At 47.0% G+C, this 12,791-nt stretch overlaps 7 protein-coding genes across 8 annotated transcripts in view; 3 read left to right on the top strand and 4 right to left on the bottom strand.

The window, feature by feature from the left end:
* The window catches only part of SPPG_06768 (uncharacterized protein), a gene marked incomplete at both ends in the record, with an annotated part of 1,459 nt that extends 1,283 nt beyond the window's left edge, over positions 1-176 (top strand). The window contains one exon of the mRNA XM_016754968.1: positions 125-176. Coding sequence (XP_016605808.1) covers positions 125-176 — 52 coding nt within the window. The remainder of the gene's footprint in view (positions 1-124) is intronic.
* A 138-nt stretch (positions 177-314) lies between these two features.
* Positions 315-1,635, bottom strand: SPPG_09403 (uncharacterized protein). The gene has a single exon (XM_016757566.1). The coding sequence runs from the start codon at positions 1,557-1,559 to the stop codon at positions 429-431; it is 1,131 nt and encodes a 376-aa protein (XP_016605809.1). The 5' UTR covers positions 1,560-1,635; the 3' UTR covers positions 315-428.
* Positions 1,636-2,285: 650 nt separating this feature from the next.
* SPPG_06769 lies at positions 2,286-5,041 on the bottom strand. Of its 2 annotated transcripts, XM_016754970.1 has the most exons (5): positions 4,637-5,041; positions 4,116-4,132; positions 3,404-3,912; positions 2,942-3,335; positions 2,286-2,873 (listed from the first exon to the last, which is right to left on the bottom strand). In XM_016754970.1, exons 1-5 carry the CDS (start codon positions 4,807-4,809, stop codon positions 2,458-2,460), a joined length of 1,509 nt encoding a protein of 502 aa, XP_016605811.1. In that variant the 5' UTR covers positions 4,810-5,041; the 3' UTR covers positions 2,286-2,457. The 2 variants fall into 2 exon arrangements, with proteins under 2 accessions (XP_016605811.1, XP_016605810.1); XM_016754969.1 differs by having other exon boundaries at positions 3,404-3,957; positions 4,116-5,041.
* A 1,267-nt stretch (positions 5,042-6,308) lies between these two features.
* SPPG_06770 (uncharacterized protein) lies at positions 6,309-9,188 on the top strand. The gene is made up of 5 exons (XM_016754971.1): positions 6,309-6,694; positions 6,763-7,451; positions 7,514-7,872; positions 7,943-8,892; positions 8,964-9,188. Exons 1-5 carry the CDS (start codon positions 6,432-6,434, stop codon positions 9,022-9,024), a joined length of 2,322 nt encoding a protein of 773 aa, XP_016605812.1. The 5' UTR covers positions 6,309-6,431; the 3' UTR covers positions 9,025-9,188.
* On the bottom strand, positions 9,034-9,631 carry SPPG_09404 (uncharacterized protein). Its single transcript, XM_016757567.1, has one exon. It carries the CDS (start codon positions 9,585-9,587, stop codon positions 9,216-9,218), a length of 372 nt encoding a protein of 123 aa, XP_016605813.1. The 5' UTR covers positions 9,588-9,631; the 3' UTR covers positions 9,034-9,215.
* A 328-nt stretch (positions 9,632-9,959) lies between these two features.
* Positions 9,960-10,454, bottom strand: SPPG_09405 (uncharacterized protein; the record flags this gene model as incomplete). Its single annotated transcript, XM_016757568.1, has 3 exons — positions 10,348-10,454; positions 10,213-10,278; positions 9,960-10,142 (listed from the first exon to the last, which is right to left on the bottom strand). Exons 1-3 carry the CDS (start codon positions 10,420-10,422, stop codon positions 9,960-9,962), a joined length of 324 nt encoding a protein of 107 aa, XP_016605814.1. The 5' UTR covers positions 10,423-10,454.
* Positions 10,455-10,907: 453 nt separating this feature from the next.
* Positions 10,908-12,543, top strand: SPPG_06772 (uncharacterized protein; the record flags this gene model as incomplete). The annotated part of the gene is made up of 5 exons (XM_016754972.1): positions 10,908-11,236; positions 11,297-11,688; positions 11,762-12,080; positions 12,142-12,322; positions 12,388-12,543. 5 exons carry the CDS (start codon positions 10,908-10,910, stop codon positions 12,541-12,543), a joined length of 1,377 nt encoding a protein of 458 aa, XP_016605815.1.
* Positions 12,544-12,791: the final 248 nt, after the last annotated feature.

The raw sequence follows: 12,791 nt of genomic DNA on the forward strand, positions 1-12,791 counted from the left end.
GCAGTCAAGATTTGTGACTATGTATGAAGACGAGCATCCCTCCTGCCGTTTGAGATAGACTCTATTAGTACATGTATATCCCTCATAATGCTGTGAGACTTGGTATTTTTTTTATAATACGTAGTATTGCTGACAATGTCAATACATTACATGGCATTTCTTTGACGATCCAGTGAGACCTGTTAGATAAATTCTTCCCATCCAGTACTTGTATATCATCATAAGGCTTGATCTTCTTCAGTAAAAAGTACTATATCCATCACAGTGCTTTGAACTCCTTTGTATCAAGTACTATTGCCGGCAATGGCAATATCTGGCATTTCATTGACGATCCAGCGTCTAATAGATTAAATTGAAAGGACATAACCCACAGTCTCCCCTCATCATCCTTAGTATACTACAAAGTCAAAGGCAGCTTGCTAGGAGCACTACATCCCATCATACCACCATTCCTGACGTATCCCAGCTCCAACGCACGACGCACATGTACAGCCACACACTGGGGTGATCAGATTTGCATATGTCAGTGTCGGTGCAGGTGGAATGTTGATTGGTGTAAATGGCGTTCGAGCAGCCAGCGGTGTTCGCATCGCTACAGGCGTCAAATGCGCTGAGCGCGGCCGTCTTGAGGGAGTATTCAAGGATGTGGAGTAGGAGAACGATCCACTTGCTGCCGCTGTTGGACCTGGAATGTGGAGGCGAGGAGGTCTTGGATGGCGACGGCTGTTCAAGTCGTGACTTTCCGTGGATATACAATACTGTTGCGTTTGTGGTTGTGATTGTGGTGGTGGCATGGGATTTATCCATCTTTCATATAATTTCTTCTGCTCGTCTGCCTCCCAATCCACCATTCGCCCAGCAAATTGAACGACTCTGCCGACCCTCCCGCTCAGAAGCCCGCGAGCGCTCAACTCGCCTAATCTCATCACCCACGCCCAATATTCATCTCCGGAAACAAAAAGTTCCCATTCGACCGCTTCAGCAAATCTCCATTCAATCCCATTCAGCTCTTTCACTGGCATGCTCAACACTGATGACCACGACTTTGTTGACAAGACATTATCGTGTAAGAGTTTGTTAGCAAGGAGTGCGGCACCTATGATCGCTGTTGGAAGCGTCCATGTGACTGGCTCTGGGTGCGCTGTGGTGTAAGTAGGTGGTGACGGCGATCCCAAGGTAGGAAGAGGTGGTAAAACTCGTTTCTTTAGGCGACGAAGAAATCGGAGCATAATGAATACTTCTGGCCCTGTTATCCCCGCTCGAGCAATAATGGTAAAGCAGAGGTGATAGAGAATTTCCCATGTTGATGGTGGTGCATACGGACTGTAGCCAGTCGATGGGCTGAGACCGTAAGTCTTGCCAACCCAGATATTCGAATCACTCCCCCAGAGTGGTGTTACTGGTACGGGCTGGATAACTGGGAACTCTGGCGATTTCCATATATATTCCGCCAACTCAACAGTAATCGCCGCCAATTCCTGGATATCTACGGGGAGAAGGGTGGGGACAACAGGTGTCGATGGTGGAAAGAAGCGAATGCACTGTATTGGCATGGACATTGCGGCACGCTGCGTCTATCCGGGAAGAACCTCTCGTACAAAATATATGTCTAGGTTGGGAAGATGCAAAGAAAGCGGACATGGTACCCAACAAACGGAAAGCCCCACCGTTGCAATTCAAATGGACGAAAAGAGCACAGAACGCCCAAAGAATACATACACAAATCGGAGCGAATCGCAGTTACTGAAGCCCCCATACAGAGAATACAATCTTCGAAAAAAAACTGCCGGAAAATCATAAGTGTATCGGAAAGAGTTCCTAAAATAAACCTCAACCCCGCAAGTGTCCAATGAGGAAATGCTCCAGGCGCTTAATCTTGGAATGGAACCTGGCCCCTATTTGCAAACCATCCTAAGTTGTGTGGCCCGGTTGCAAACCTTGTCCAGTAAATAGTGTCTTTGACATCATCAAATATTGTCAGTCGTATGTCTTTTGTTTTCGCCTGTGTCGTGACTGGATTGTTGTGTGGTCGCTGCTCAAAGAATCCCTTCTTCATCTGGTTTCTAGATTGTCGGTGCATGAACCAACCCATTGGGAAGGGTGCAATCTTTCGTAACGCCGTTAGGTGAACGTGTGATCAGCCCTTGCAAAACCAATTTATAAATAGATGCACTCGAAATGCTATTGTTCAGGTAACGCATTCTCGACATGAAACTGGGATATGAATCTTGCAATCTGTTTTGAGGCAATGAAAATACTTTTGGGTGACATATATCCTCATTTCATTGGCTTGTGCGCCGTCTAACGATCGGCTTACGATCAGCACATGACTGTTTTAACAGGTTGCAAAATAAAATCACGACGTCGTTGTTACAGAATAAAGTAGAGTTTCATAGCGCACGCACTAAAATAAAGCTAAATGCCGTGCACGCTATGGTTCCTATTTGACCCACACTATCATCTTGCTGTTGAATTCGTCTGTGTCACCACCTGGGCGGCACTCCATTTTTCTTCACACCACGGCATTCCCGGTATACAATTCAAATACTTACACCAAGTACATCCAGGTCCACTGCCATAAAACCCTCGAATCAGGAAAACCATTATCAACACCAAGGCAGGCAAGGCGATGATCATCAGTATTCGCTTTCTCCACTTGTCCCATTTACCGAAATGGATCGTTGGCATGAAGAGAAGCCCTGCTACAATGCCAGTGTAGAAACCGCCTATGTGGGCAAAGTTGTCGATGAAGGGAAGCATTCCAATTAGGAGAGAGATCACGATTTGGATCAGCATTTTGAAAAGTTCGAGCCAGGGTCGCGAAATGAGACGCCAATTTTGGAACAAGTCCAGGAGTAGGCACGCCATAAGACCTATAAGAAACAAAATGGCATTTTGAGTGATGCTTGCAGCTATTCATTCAAGTCGAGGTCACACTAACCATATAATGCCCCAGAACATCCAACGCTAGGAGTCAAGGGATTGAAGTTGGCTCCAAACACAAATCCTGCAATTCCACTCGCAAGGTAAATAGCGGCAATCCGCCACCACCCAAAGTCCTTTTCCATTTGGAAACCCGTGCGGACTTGAAAACTCATGTTGAAGGCCAAGTGCAGCACACCACCGTGCAAACCGATGGCCGTAATAAATCGGTACCATTGGTTGGGAACTTCTCCATTCAAACCCGTAAAGCCGCATATATCGGCGAGCGTGCATATTGTTCCCCCCTCTTGGGACCCTTGAATGCCTATTGGACACTCAATTCGCGTGACATTCTCGAGACCTGTGCCTGTTCGCATGCAAGGAACAAAGCGCGCTCCCATTGATATGAGAACCTGTTGAGAAGGTGAATAATAAATTAGATCTGCATATCGAAACAATATGAACATTGCAATGTACTTGCCCCAGACGTAGGTCCAATCATGTAGTTGAACGGATTTGTTTGAATGATACTCCCAGTGTTCTTTTGGTTGATGACAAAACTAGCAATCAACGTTCCGACCTGCAACAGCGTCATAAGACCCAGAAACCATGGTCGATGCGGTTTCAGCTTTGCTAGCTGTATTCGAACTTTGGGATTATGCAGCGCAGCCGGAAGTTTCTCGACTGCCTCCGCTTCCTCCGCTGCCATGCGTGTGTAGTATGACATATCAGGAGCCTTTTCGCGGAACCCCTCTGAACCGGCAGTACCACCTTCTTCTATGACCGTTGCATAGTCGACGCTGGGCTTATGTGATGGGGATACTATCAGGGGTGACGTCGGGGAATGTGGTTGTGAGCTGTTGCGCTTGCTGCTGGTGGAGGTGCCTTTCTTTTCATCTGGACTACGGCGGAGATCCTCGCGGGACAGAGGGTCGGAGTAGAAGACATAGTTGCGAAGATCTGAGTCGGAAGAGGAGTCGTGTGCGTCGCCTTCATAAATTGACGGGTACCATGCAGAGGTAGGGTATGGTGAGACTTGGGTTTTGTGGGTTAATGCACTGTATGGCATCATTTGGCATCATGCAACGATGTACTCTTTGCCGCAATAAACAACACCTCATTGAGGCTGCCCTCCTCAAATGCCTAACCGCATACAGCCCATACCACCTCGCGAGTTTGACATTGATGCTTACCTTTGCCATTCTTTTTGCTTTTTCCCATTATGTATGGTGGCGACCGCGAAATGTACGGAGTGGAGGGAAAAGGGTATTCAGGCGCGTCACCAGCGGTTGTTGGAAGGTTTGAGACAAGAGCAAGACGGCACGAGCGTTGATGTGGCCAGGTAGGAAAGGTTTAAGCAAGGGAATTGGCGTAGGCGAAAACGGACAAGAAAGCAAGGATAGGTTCCCAATGGTCAGTGCAAGGGTTTCTTAGATGGCAATCCCAAGGCCTCCCAGTTATATGCGCTGCTTCTGCGCATCCAACAAAGCACAAGAGCTATGGTTATCCACGTCTCTTCCCGTCTTGGCCAAAAGACACAGAAGGAAACAAACAGTAGAGACCTATCGAACTATTTATAGAATGATCCCGTAATCCAGTTTCTTTGATCCCCTTTTACCACACGCTTTTGAACCCGAAGCGCAGGGATGCGCTGCCCGCCAAGCTCAAACTACATTTGCCAAGAGGCCATAACAAAAAACAGCACGAAACATACCCAGAAGCATCTCTTTCATATTCATGCGTGTTTCCGGGTGCGGTATGGATTGTGTCTTGCTGCGATTGCTCCGTCGTCGCCAACCACCATGCCCTTAGCTCTTCATCCCCCAGAGGGGAACGTGGCTCCTGTCGCTGTCCTTGCTGCTCATATTGTTGTTTTACTTCCGACATTGTATAGCGGACAGCGTGGGCAGTGTTGGGGAGACGTTAGGGATGACCAGCAGCCCTCGCAATTGTCTATAGCTATGGGACAAGGTGATTTCTTTTTGAAGGTCTATTCCTTTCTAGCCTTGTTCACTGTTCATGAGGTTGGAATGTGTGTTCTTTGGGGAGAATAATCCTGTTCACTTTTGCCTTGGCGTGGGCATTTCTCCCCCAGCCCTTTTAAAGTGGTTTCATCGCAAGCGGAAACCTTCTTCAGTTGAATTAAACTGCTGTCCGCGTGCCTTTGCCGAGTTTCACGATGGGGTTCGATACTCGCTGCTCGCATTCTCATTGGTGTTTTTGTTTTTTATGCTTAAACTCCCCAAATGGGAGACTTGGAGGCAACGCAAAGATATAAACAATGAGCCTATTTAATGCCAACAAGATACAGACTAGAATCATTCGAGACAAATGAAACAATGTCAATTCCATACATGATTATTTCTACTCTTAAAAGTCATATCTAGAGGCATGATGCTGCGATGGGTATAGAAAGCTACGGCAAACACTTGAAAAAAAGGTTGAACGCAGTTGGCTCTGCCTAAATCACGTCCCCAATCATGGTATTGTGGGCTGGCGACTCTGTATAAGCCTACCAATGTTCGCTTTACATCTGACGGGTGGTTTGGATAAGTCGTTTTCTGAGGTTGCTGAGCCAGACTGGAAGGGCATTTCACTTTCGTGAAGACTTTAGATTAAAAGACACAGTCTTGGAGACGAGATCTCTATTTTCGTCCGTCTTGGGTGCATTCTCGCAAGGCTGTACTGGGGAAGCGATCGATGGTCGTCGGAGAGCAGATTTGACTGGCCGGGCGATTGGATGCTCTCGTGTGGATTTCGAGCTTGCCTCTGCGACGGCGACTCTATGCTGACGGTTTACATTCAAGGTCTGGAATAGCTTTGAAAGGTCAGTCGCTTGATCATCGTCTTTGGACGAACGAAGGTAGAATCCAAAGCGCATTCCGCTAATTGGGAAGGAAGACAAGCAGGCCACATCTAAAGGCCCATAACATATATTGCATAAATGAAAATTCCTTGGCACCATGGTCGTAGTCTTAAAATAGATACTATGAGGGCGTTGAATTCATTGTTTTGCCAGGCATCTGTACACATTGTTTAATAAAAGATTTTATTATGGGGCATACCCTCAGCACAGATGCCCCGCCGGTCGGTAGAATCCATTTGTGCTAGATTCACGATTTTATCCGACCTCTATCAGACAACTGTTCTGCCCATTGAACGATGAAAGAGCCCGAACAGGGATCCGGGTGCACATCGTCATGAAAACTATGTACGGAAGTGCTGATGATAATCCAAATGGATCGTCTTCCATCAATTAATGTTCAACAATAATTAATGTGTTGTGACATTTGTTATTGCCAGTACCTACTTTATTTCTGGCAAGTGGCTGTGGAGTACATTAATGACAGGTGGCTGGTATATTCATTACGGGCGGGGACGAGTCTGTGGTGGGAAACCCCGCTACTGGCATCTTGGCAGGCGACGAATGGTCCGTACCCGCACATACATACCCTTTATTGGACATCCCTACCATCACAATTATCATTGTACTTGAGTCAAGTGAAATAATGTCTGCCATCACTTGGTCCGCGAAGCGCACGCCCATTACGTACCGTGCTCACACGGCTGGCAAGTCAAAGTTTAGGCAACGGCTGGAGAACGAAATGCGGCGCCTGAAAGGCGGTCTGCAGCTAGAGCCCCCAGTTGTTTATACATCTGCACATGAGCAAAAGCCGTATCAGCTCAGAAAGGAGCCTGAGAACGCGAGGAGCCGCAGACACAGTCCTGAATATGAGGGAGGATCGATACGAGGATCCATGCCAAGTAAATGGTACGCAGTCTGGTTGACAGCGGAGTAGCATCTGAATGAAATTGAATTCTCTTTCTGTCCTAAAATAGCTCCCACGATGGAAAGCCCAAAGCGCACCACACTGTGGACTCCAGCGTATCCGTTGTAGTCACGCACTTTGGACCACAAGATGTCGTGTTATCCAAAAATGACACTTTTCAAGCTCCTAGAAAGAGACGGTTGCGGCGAAGAAAAGATCGAAAACCCAGCCCGAAAACAGACGATGACGATTCGGGAGCAATGGATCGCCATCTTTCAGTGGATGCTCGTGGAATGAAAACCACAACAGTGTTTGAGTTTCTTGGAAGCGCATTTGGAAGTCCCAACCAAAAGCGCCGTGCAAACAAGACGAAAGTTGCACCCACTCCACCGAGACGCTACAAAAGAATGAGCGATGAAGCATATGTGGACGAGCTGAACCCTCTAGTTACCAAAGTCGATTCACGGAAGCGACTCAAATTTGTGAAGAGTGATGGCGACGATGAAGGAGATAGTGTATCCCCATGTCGCATGTATATCCGCGAAGGGCGTAGCCCAAACAAGATCGTCTATAAAGCACACAAGAGTAAGACCACCACGGAGATGGGGTTGACAACTAAGATGGAATCATTGGCTGGTACAACGAGAAATTTTAGTTCACTTGCCAACTCTGCAACTGCTTGCCAAAGATTGCAGACAAGAGAAGCCGCACTGACTGATGTTGCTCAGGATTCGGATATCCTACAACGTTCGTCTTTCGGTAAGCTACCATCAATATGCTTTACGTTTTGGGCTTTGCACAGATTTATAACCAGTGTAAAGCAGACAAGATTGAAATCAACGACCGTTCCACGAATGGTCTAATTCTACAAGATGAAAGCGTGGTGATTGGGAGCGACATTAAACCTAGCATGCAGGACCGCGCAGTTCAGGATCGTACTGCAACATCAAGCCATTCATCTCCGCCACGAAAGAAAAAGGTTCTCAATTTTACTGCGTCCACAATTCTAAGGTCATTGGAACATGAACCGGACAGAGGTCCGGCAAATATATCTTCATCCGACACTCATCGGATTAGCCGAATGAAGAAAATGACCGATTCGTGCCCTTCAAAAGGAAATTATGACATTGGAAATGTGCGACGAAACAGAAGCGGTATCAGCGCTTCTGATAGGCAGAGCGTAGGTATCAGCCTTTTGGGAGTCGAAAATCTATCATATATACTCACCAAGTCCTACTTCTTTTTTGCAGCAGCAGACTACTGCCGAAAATAACCTGGAAAAACCTGAAGATTCTGTCACTTTCTTCTCTTCAGCGGAACTAACGGATCTATCACAACTCCCATGCACCTCTGTGACATCAGGAGAAGACGAAGATTCCCCGGTGAACCTTGACTCGCTGTGGCAACAACATGATGACCACGATGCTGATCGCGTCCCACGTTCACGCATCCGTGAATCGAGACGAAAAGCAGAATGGATGGAAACCATTTCCTCTGGCGGCGAAAGCGCGTCTAATGGTTCTGACAGATGTATTCAGGCGGACGCTGAGCATGCTAGGGAACTTCTTCCGGGAGATTGTCGCGAAAATAGGGTGCCAAGTCCAATCATGGAAAGAGGATCGTACCCGTCACCCCCTCCAGCGCAGAACCAATTGGCCACTTTTCGCGACTCGGACGTCATGGAAGACATAGGGTCTGTAACCAAATTAATGGACAGTCAAGTAGTCCCATTAAGTACACAAAAACAAAATCCGTGGGTCACGCCAAAGAGGACAGGTGTGTCACTTGAAGACAAAGACCCGAAGACACCGCGTCCCCTCCTCGACATCATTCAGAATCAGAAGCCCACCTGGGATCGAGCAATTAGTACCGCGACACGAAAAAAGCGCCAGCTGGTAATCACCGAATCTCCTGTCCCCCACCCTAGTCCTTGCAAGCGGACCCCTTCTGCTTGGGATGATGACGACGTTTGGAACTTTGGTTATAGTACGGACGCTGAGGGACGCAAATCGAAGACACGTGTCGAGAGCAACATCCCTGGGGAAGGAATGCAATCACTGAAAATCCCCATAGAACGAGAAAATCTCACTTTAGAGTATCATCCCGTTTCCCTGAGGCCATTGGAAGGAGAACGGCTCATCAATAAAAACAATGGATATCATGTTTTGGGATTTTCCGATGATGGAGTCCCACTCCGTCGGTAAGTCAAAGTGGAAATTAATTGTTTCTGAGTACGGGTGTCGTATACTAAGGCGCTAATGTCTCTTACAGGACTCTGCATGCAGTGAAGACGGACCGTGCACTAGACGACTTATTTGATCGGGTTTGGTGATCTTTAGTAGCTTCCTACTGCATCAGAATCCACCTGCAAACTAAATATCTCCTGATACAATTTGTTGACCTATTACTAAATTTGCATTTTGTATGTACTGCTGCACTATCTTTCCAATGGACATTTTTGTTTTTTCGCATTGAATACATTTCAAGTGTACACACTTTTGAGACAAAAGAGCATTTTCTACATCACTCAATCCAACCTCGTTTCACATCCTCCTCCCATCCTACATTAGGATCTTTGTTGTCTGATTTGTTGTCAAACTTGGACTCCCCTCGAATACAGCTCGCCTTATCTGCTGTGCTCAACCCAGGATCGTCGCCGTTCCCGTTTTGCTCTCCCGCAGCAGGTTGATCGCCCTCATTCGCCAACGTAACTGCATCATCAGCTGGATCCATACCCTTGCCCGTAGGTGGTATACTGCTCACTTTTCCAGGCTCCGGGTCAGAGTTGTGGCGAGGTGTGTTGAAGTGGGTGGCGGGTGGGGTCCTCGAAGGAACTGTGACATGTCGTATGAGCTGGAATGGCCGACATAGCCGAATGAATGTGGTATTGCGCATCTGTCCTAAAGTGTATCAAAAATATACGACTGTATGGAGAGTGTAGTATCTGGTCAAAGGAGAGGGTAACGCGCGAGTTCGTTATTTAGTGGTGATCGAGTACCATTACATCATCCAAGGCCAAGCCACACGATTTACATCCGATGTTGTCTGAGCAGATTTCCATTCAGGCATTGCTGTATGCACTCCCAACTGTCATTCCCAACAAAGAAAATCGAACTGCTGCATTGCTCTTATGTTATAACCAAGCAAAACTATGTTATTTTCAAAATGATTTACGGTAGAACATGCATATCCTCCGCTACTATCTTATCCAGACATTTGTTACAACGGTAGCAATAGCCATGTACCCAGAGATTCGACATGATCTTTTTACAATGATTTGTAACGTCGGGAAGGTTCATCCTCTGCTTCCCCCCTGCTGTGACTTTGTGCAGCGTGGTGCGTTCCGCCTGCTTCCTCACCGCTATGCTTCATTCTTTCTTCCTGTCTGTGCTTGCCAATTTCAGCTTCTTTGTACGGATCGATTTTTTCGCCAGTGCGTTTTTCATGAATCTGTGGAAGAGATGTCGAATTATTGATGCGAGGATTGGTGGAAAGCAGCCAAGTAATGAATATGCCTCACCTCTGCGAGCTTGAAAGCCGCGTGAAGGCGTCCAGCATCAGTGTTTGCGGGATTATGAGCTGAGGCCTGTGCACATAAGGACGACATTAATCGTAAGGAAAGCTTGTACAGACCACAGCCATATATCAGAAATACCAAATAAGACCGCTCCTTGCGGCCCTCCTCATCACTGGCATCAACATGCGGGACTTGACTTTCTTCCCTATCCATTTTGCTCACGAAAAAGTGCGATTTGTCTTTGCTTTCAGTATCTGAAGTTGGTTCACGCAGGAGATGTGATACAGAGCAACTTCTACTTATAGATTGTTTCTTTCTCCCTTGGATTCGCTGTACAAAGGTCGAGTCATGCCGTTGCGTGATGGGGGGCTTGCCAACCTTCAATCATCACACATAACATTGGCCACGTCACATACCTAACCCAAACACATTGGGTCTGCCGAGAACACTTTACCAGATTGCGAGAGTTCTTTTACGTAAAACTATAATGAAAGCAACAGGATGCTTGATAGGATGATACCTGCCGGAAATGCTGACTAAAAAATTGCGAAAATGAAAAGCCTTTGCATCAAGGATGTAACGCAGCTGAAAGCTATTGGGTGCCGGTGCTGCTTTTGCAGATCATATTTTGGCCGTCTCCAAAACCAAGTTCCGAAAGTCTATCTATCTATCTATCTAAACTGACCTGTTTGTCAGTTATGTCACTCATCTGCTCCAGGCTGCTACTTCGTCCTTGCCCGGCTAGAGTGGCAGGACGTATTCCCTTGTGCCGCTCTCCAGTCACCAATGCCATCAAACCGGTAGTTCAGCGTCGCAACTACGGCATTCTAGACAAAATTTTGGGTGAAAACGATGAGAATACAAAGGGAGAGAAAAAGAGCGAGGAGCAGAAAACAGATTCTTTCCTACGAGATGATGATAAATGTCTGAGCCCCTTCAAAGTGGTTTTCATAGGCGCCGGCGGTATCAACTTTGGTAGTGTATCCGGACCATGGGGCGAGTCTACTCAATCTGAGAGATTTGAGCGGTACGTATGAAATTTGGATCTAAAAACAAATGTCAGTCGGTCATATATTCTTCTATATAGAGTTCTAGGGCCGCGCATGAAAGTTCCCGCCATCATTGACCCGAATGCTACGTTGCTACGCACAACGGTGGAGAACAAGCAAGATCCAGAGAACCGCTTCCACAGCGCCTACAAAGACACAGCGGAATTTCGTAGCCTCGACGAATATTTAGCCAGCAAACCAGAAAAACCACATGTTATTGTCTTTGGTCTTCCTCCGTACCAACGACAAAAATTGGTGCGGGATGGTGATCCAGAGATTAAGATTGCGGATGCGTTTCCTGGAATCGGGTTGATGATTGAGAAACCGGTTGCAGCGGTAGAGGATCATGAAAAGTTAAAGAAGATTGGAAGCAAATTTCAGGAGAAAAATCTTATTGTTAGCGTAGGATATATCTTGAGGTATCTGAGAGGTAACCACCATTACTTGCTTTCAAAGTTTAATATCGCAAATATTTCCTCATTCGCAACTAATTTGGCCTACAGCGGTGCAAAGGATAAAGGAAGCCATCGCTCAGATGCCTAATCCCGTAATGGCCACTCATGCTCGACTCTCGAGCAGCTACGTAACCGAAACTCGTCCCTGGACTTGGCGCAAAAGCGCTGGTGGCGGACCCATCATTGAAGAAGGGACCCAAATATGCGATCTGAGCCGATACCTGTCGAACCGGGAAGTTAATTTGAATGACATTGATGCCCGTGCTGTCGAGTGGTGGGAGGAGGCTGGGAAACTAGCCTTGATGCCTGTTGATGAGAATCTGATTCCTGAGGATGAAAGGATCCCAAGGGTTACCGGGGCTCTCTGGTATTTGCTTTGTCTTCTCGATATTGCCCACGGTCGATAGTTGCTTAATCCGTCAGGATAGGAAATACACCTCAGGCGCCGTTGGCACTCTCTTGCACACTATAAATCTTCAAACTCCGTCTCCGTATCCAGACACAGATGTCGAAGTTCATGCGGACGGATATCTCTTCAAAATTCTGGACCTTTATCACGCACCGACGTTGCTTACTCGTGCCGGGGATCATGATCCGTTGGTTCTTCAGGTAGGCGCAACTTGGGTATGTAGTCTTAAGCGGCTGATCTGATCCCGATGTTCGTCGATGCATAGTACCAGAATGATGACCCTTATCTGCGCGAGGTGGCCGCGGTTGTCGATGCCGTCGAGGGAAGGGGCAAAGGCAAGGAGGAAATCCTATGTGATTGGAATGATGCAGTGGAAACCTATTTGCTCAGTTGGGCGATTAGGAACGCTTCTGAGGAGTAGCTTGTATAGCGCTATCCTTTGGTCACTGCTTTGCATCTAAATATCTGGCACGATCTTGAATTTCGCAATCACATTTTTGATCACGTAATAACTCCCGATCATAATGAAAAAACCCAGTAGTTTAGACAATTTCTGGAGGGCAGAGCTTGTTTAAAGGCCGATATCAAACCAAAAACTTTCTCCAACAACCACGGTAGTGGTCCCTGAGCGGTCAGAAGAGCTTCAGCTGAAGCCAGGGGCTCCACTGA

Source organism: Spizellomyces punctatus, assembly GCF_000182565.1.
Source record: "Spizellomyces punctatus DAOM BR117 chromosome Unknown supercont1.13, whole genome shotgun sequence".
NCBI classification, from domain to species: domain Eukaryota; kingdom Fungi; phylum Chytridiomycota; class Chytridiomycetes; order Spizellomycetales; family Spizellomycetaceae; genus Spizellomyces; species Spizellomyces punctatus.